At 46.0% G+C, this 6,000-nt stretch overlaps 1 protein-coding gene across 1 annotated transcript in view; it reads left to right on the forward strand.

The window, feature by feature from the left end:
- Positions 1-4,748, forward strand: part of RNF32 (ring finger protein 32) — a 44,170-nt gene extending 39,422 nt beyond the window's left edge. Inside the window, exons 9-10 of the mRNA XM_060108207.1 lie at positions 3,679-3,846; positions 4,518-4,748. Coding sequence (XP_059964190.1) covers positions 3,679-3,846; positions 4,518-4,748 — 399 coding nt within the window. The remainder of the gene's footprint in view (positions 1-3,678; positions 3,847-4,517) is intronic.
- The last annotated feature ends 1,252 nt before the right edge of the window (positions 4,749-6,000 follow it).

Consider the following 6,000-nt stretch of genomic DNA (forward strand, 5'->3'; position numbering starts at 1 on the left):
AAAGGCTGAGGAACAGAGAAAATGAAACACTGCCAGCTGGAGCCCATAAGCTAGGATCCAGCTGCCAGACAAGTGTAATTAGAATCAGCAAGAAACAGAATTGGATTCATAGATGGAAAAGCATCTTCCCCCAGACCTCCAAGTACGGCTGAAAAACAACTGCATGCAAAACCCCAAAACACAGGTGCCTTGATTCAAAGTCCGTGGGCCGCCTGCCGTGTTACAGCATGGCCTTTCCCTGAATCCCAGAACGCATCCTGGTTAACATCCAGGGACCAAGGCTGGGCAGGCTCACTCACCACAGCTGCTGCCCACTGCCCGCGCAGGCTCGAGTCTTCTTGCAGGACAGATGGGAATTGGAAGGGAACACCAGGTCCGTGAAGGCACCTTCTGATGGAGGTGACTTACACAGACATGGCATCCCGCCAGGTTATCCACATAAAAATGAATGAACAGACAAACCGCGCACATGGGATGTCCAAGAGAGTAGGATACTTGAAATGGGAAAGTCTTCCACGTCCATGGAAAACATGTCCCACGCATCACACACCTAAATGACTGAGGTTCGATGTGCTCAGTTCCTTTCATCCTGCCCAGCTCCATGAAAGAGCCACTGTCTCTCAACCAGGACACTGCTAATTGCTGAAACAAATAAACCCCTAATTTCAACGACTGAAAATAGAAGCTTCAGTGACCTGAGTCACAGCATGCCACCCTGTGAGACACAGATATTGTCCCCCGCCGTCCTTTTGCCCTACCATCCCCTGGGCCTCAGAGACCTGTGTGTCCAGCCCAGAGACCCCATTCCCATTGGAAATGCTGTGTCACGTGGCCCCACCTAGCACGGGGGAATGGGGAACGTGGTTTCTGGATGGGACGCCAACTTCTGCAGACCGCTCTGTGCTCGGGAAGGATGAGCAGGACAGCCAGCAGGTGACAGCCACCACTGTCACACCCTTTAAACAACAGACCACACCTACCATTTACATCAGTCTTCAAACGTTTAACAAAGGAGCTATCGAAGTGGCCCTGGCTTGGCTACCTCTCCGTGCCCAGACATGATGGTCGCTCCTTTCTAGTGTATGTCTTTCTGAGCCGCCAGGCCACACTGTCCAGTGCAGGGAGCCACAAGCCACCTGTGGCCATCCAGTCCAGATAGAGATGTGATGCGCGTGCACAACGTGCTTGGATTTCAAAGCCTTTCAGGAAGGAAAGAATATAAAGATCTCAATAGCTTATTCAACTGATACATTTTGAAGTGATAAATAGTTTGGATATGTTGGGTTACATAAAATATTAAATTTAATTCCACCTATTTAGAAAGTTTTCTTAATGTGGCTCCTATAAATTTTAAGATTAGACATGGCTCACGTGACATTTCTTGCGGACGGTGTCGATCTAGACTAGCTGGTGAAGTCTTACATTTTAGAAAGTTCTAAAAACAATTATACTAAAAGGGTTTTTTCCAAGTATATCATACAGCACTTTGAGACGATCAGTGAGAGAAAAAAATAAGACCAAATACAGCCCTATCCCCAAATCTCTTTAATAAAAACCATTTACTCCTGTGCCCCAGCTGTTCACAGGCCTTTTTTCTTTAAATTTTTATTGGAGTATAGTTGATTTACAATGTTGTGTTAGTTTCAGGTGTAAAGCAAAGTGAATCAGTTATACATATACATATATCCACTCCTTTTTAGGTTCTTTTCCCATATGGGTCATTACAGAGTACTGAGTAGAGTTCCCTGTGCTATACAATAGGTCCTTATTAGTTACCTATTTTATATATAGTAGTGGGTATATGTCAATCACAGTCTTCCAATTTATCCCTCTCCCCTCACCCCCTGGTAACCATAAGTTTGTTTCTAAACCTGTGACTCTATTTCCATTTTGTAGATAAATTCAACTGAGTGAAGTAAGTCAGGCAGAGAAGGACAAATATCATATGATAGTGCTTGTATGTGGAATCTAAAAAAAAGGGAGGGGGTACAAATGAACTTGCCCAGTCCTTTCTCATAAGATTCCCTCAACAGCGAATGTAACTTGCCCAAGGTCACTCAGCTAGTAACTGAGAGTCTGGATTTGAACCCACAGTGATAATCCAGGTCTTTACAACGTAACTGAAATCCATGAAGCTCTTTTTCCTTCCCAGCCCATCTAAGGAGACCGACGTCTGGAATCTTGAAGCCCTTTGGAATCACAATATCGCTCACCTATCTAGGCATCCCTGCTAATGTGTATGTTCCTGAAAAATCATGCAGGACTTATGGGAAAATGGGCAAGCCATCTAAAACCTGCGCAACTGTAACCAAAACACTAACAAAAACCCTAAAAAGTTTAAGACGTTAAATTTCTAATAAACCAATAACTATACGACTTTGTCTTTTTTAAAAAGGAGTGGATGGCATCTTGATGGAAGGGTATACACAGAAGACTTAAAGATTCCTAATTTGGGAGATTACAATTCAGAGATCAGAGAGACTCACACAGTAAACATTTCCAAAGGCCAGACTGAGTCCAGAGTAGGGAGGCTGGAGGATATCACAGTTTCACTACTTTGTAGTGAGCAACTGTTACCACTTAACGGACCAAAAATGCACACACTTTGGTCCATCTGGGGGAAGTCACGCATGAGTCCATGTACCTCCCACGTGATCTAGGCACATTGCACTTTACGAATCACAGGTGAGGGAACTTGCACTGCAAATGCGTGCATTCATCCTGGCAATTCTGGTTTGCTGCCATCAGGAGGCGACAGCATGCCACAGTCAACAACTAACTCATTTGTCCTGAGATCACTGTGCTTTTCTAAATCTTTCTGTACCAAAATATAGACTTTTATAAAAGGACTGAGCTTGGCAGAACATTAGAGACTGTATTTAAGGCTAATACTTCTAAAGCAGAACAAAAGTTTGAGATAAAATGTAACACGCTGTCTCCATATTTACACTAGCAGTGAAAACAGGATTTTAAGGTAAGTTCTAAAGATGTGTTCTGTAGCAAGGGGACATAACAATTGTCCATAAACTGATTAACTCAGCTTATTTTTTAAGGTCCTTAGGCAAGGGGTGGGGTTCAAAATTATGATTTTAGAGCTCGGTGAGAAAAGCAGAATGAGTAACCAGTTTGAAAGAAAGAGATAATCTTTCTCTTGGAAAGATTACTTTCTAAATGTTTTTTTAAAAACATTTTTTAAAACGTTCACACTAAAATGATCATTCACAATCTGCAACCACAGGGGAAGATGCTGTGGAGCAAGGGGAAGCGAAGCAGCTCTCATTAGCGAAGGCCTGGTGGTGGCCCCAGCAAAGCGGCACTGTGCAGTGACCATCCCTGTGAAGACTAGAGTAACTGGTGCCAGACCAGGATGACCATGTGACTACTTGTGCAAAATTCTAATCCTTTCTCCTCTCAACTTCTCATCAATGTATTCCCTGCTAACAAGCAAGGCTTACAACCAGGTGCCCCGTTCTGGTAAAATCTCTGCACCAGTTCTCTGGACTTGGAGTGATTAAGGAAATCACCGTGTGTCTATTTCCCCAAGAACTACTCTTCAGAGGCAGGGCCTTAGGGAAATTAGCAGGAAGGGTGGTCAGGACTCAAGAAGGTGCTTCCCTTCAACCCACCTCCAGAACTTCTCACTGCCTGTGAGTAAGTGTGCCCCCGCCGTGTCCCCAGTTCACAGAAATCAGCCACCGCCTGCTTTGCTCTTACCACACGGACATAGACGAGCTCTTCTCAGAGATCGACCGCTGCCTGGCCCTCAACCGCAGCGTGCTGCAGCAGCTGGAGGACACGTGTGGCCACGAGCTCACGGAAGAGGACTGGGGGAAGATCCAGACACAGGTAGGCTGTGCCCGGGACAGGGCAGCCAGTGGCTCTGCAGTGCTGGCTTGCGGCGGGACCCACCAGGAGAGGGGGTGCCCGGCCTGTGCCCACAGCACATGGGGCCCCAGGACCTTCACCACCCACTCTGGGGTGAGCGCCAAGGCCCTTGAGTGTGAAATTCCGCTTTGATGATGGCATTTTGTGAAAGCGCCGAGGGAAAAGGCCTCCCCACATGCTCTTCCCCCACCCCCCGGGGTTTCCCCGCAGGTCCCAGCCTGCCCTCCTCTTGCATCTGTAGGAGCCGTGAAAGAACGACACTCCAAATCCCACAGAGGAAACACTTGCTTAGAAAATCACAGAAAGAGGAAAATGTATAAAGAAGTTTAGCAGCTACATAGTATCAAGAATTTTGAAAAAGACTACTCTTCATTGCTTAATTCAAAGAAAATCTGTATTATTAATGTTCAGCATTTTATAAACTATTTGTGTTTCAAAATGGGTTATCCCAGGTGGGTTACTGTCCCTTTCCATTTTTCACAAGAGTAGCAGAGTACGTATATAATTAATGTCATTTTAACACAGAATGAAATGTCTGTCAGTATACAGTTCTCACTTAAATTTCCAGAAATTCCTATTATGATGAAACTAACAACCTGCGTGACAAACTCCCGTGTCCTTCTGTGTTGCAGGCCCTGCTCCGGGAGAGCCCCGAGTGCTCCATCTGCCTCAGCCCGCTCTCCGTTGGCAGCCAGGCTCACCCGGCCCCCTCGTCACGGCACACGGTCCTCCTGTCCTGCTCACATGTGTTTCACCACACGTGTCTCCTTGCTCTGGAGGAGTTCTCCTTGGGGGACAGTTCTCCCTTCCACTTGTGTCCTCTCTGCCGCTCTTGCTATCAAAAGAAAATTCTTGAATGTTGAATTCACAGGAATAAAATTATATAATTTGGGGGGAAAGGTTTACCTTAATTTTGGTAGTTGTACTTAGGAAAGCTAACGATATTTTAAAAGCTGACAACCCATCCAATTTTAGTCTTTATAAAAAGAAAACTTCAGATTCATGAGTTTAATCAGTTGAAGTAAGTGAGGCGTGGACTAAAAACTTCTGTCTCAGAGGTTCTGTAATTTGCTGATTTGCTCTGCGTCTAGTGAGCCAGCTGGAATTGCTCGAAACAGTAAAGGGACCCCCTTCTGACACAGTAGCCTGGCTCACTGGCCCATTTCCACAGCGGTTCTGATTGCCCTGCAGGGGAGCTGCCAGTAGGGTTACAATACTCTGTCTTCCCAGGCCTGGCCCCCGCGCGGCTGGGTACTTACCTACAGCTAATGTCGACCACAAGCTAGTAACCTAAAGGTCCTCTGCCGCTCCTAACTCTTGTTTTGCAGTAACTGCTTTATTTCTATAGGATAAATTTCTGTTGTACCTCAGCACTTTGAATATATAAACCCAAGATATGAAAATAAAATATTCAGTTGTTTCAACATCAGAAAATAGTAAATCACATAGTAATGACTTAGAGCCACATATACCATTTTAGTTCATACATGAAGAAATCCACGAAATCTTCCTGGGAGCCTGGTCACTTACAAGAATGAAGCACAGTTGTGATGGTGAGGTGCCCCAGCTGCTGGAACAGATAAGGCCCAAACCTCAGGGATGGACAAAGCAGCCTGTTCTTTTGAACCCCAGCCCTTCGGCAGCGGGTGAGGGCTGAGGGGCTTCTCTAAGTGGACCCTGGCTTGTGGCCCGTGGCTCATGGCTCTGCCCGGGCTCCCCAGTGACTCTCCCATGTGCTGAGGCAGAGACGTTTGTGGCCACGCCGGGGCACCTGGCACACAAGACTGCAGCCACAGCTAACTGCAGGCAAGGAGACAGGAAGCCCGGCCTGGAGGGAAAAAGACAGACAGGTTGCCAAGGCCAGGAGCACGCCTGCCAAGGGTGCAGAACAGCCCCAGTGTCGTGTGGGAAGAAATACTAAATGTACGTTATTTATTTTTTACCCCATCCTTTTAAAACACTCATCTGATATCTTTTATTTATATATGGCCATATACACGTGCGTCATTTAAATGAGTAAATCCACATATATTGGCGTGTGCTCACTTTTCAATGGTGGAGTTATAGGGGGCATGGACGTCAGGTTGGCTGGCTATCAGGGAAACGATCACAGTG

This window comes from Mesoplodon densirostris, chromosome 9 (assembly GCF_025265405.1).
Source record: "Mesoplodon densirostris isolate mMesDen1 chromosome 9, mMesDen1 primary haplotype, whole genome shotgun sequence".
Classification (NCBI taxonomy): domain Eukaryota; kingdom Metazoa; phylum Chordata; class Mammalia; order Artiodactyla; family Ziphiidae; genus Mesoplodon; species Mesoplodon densirostris.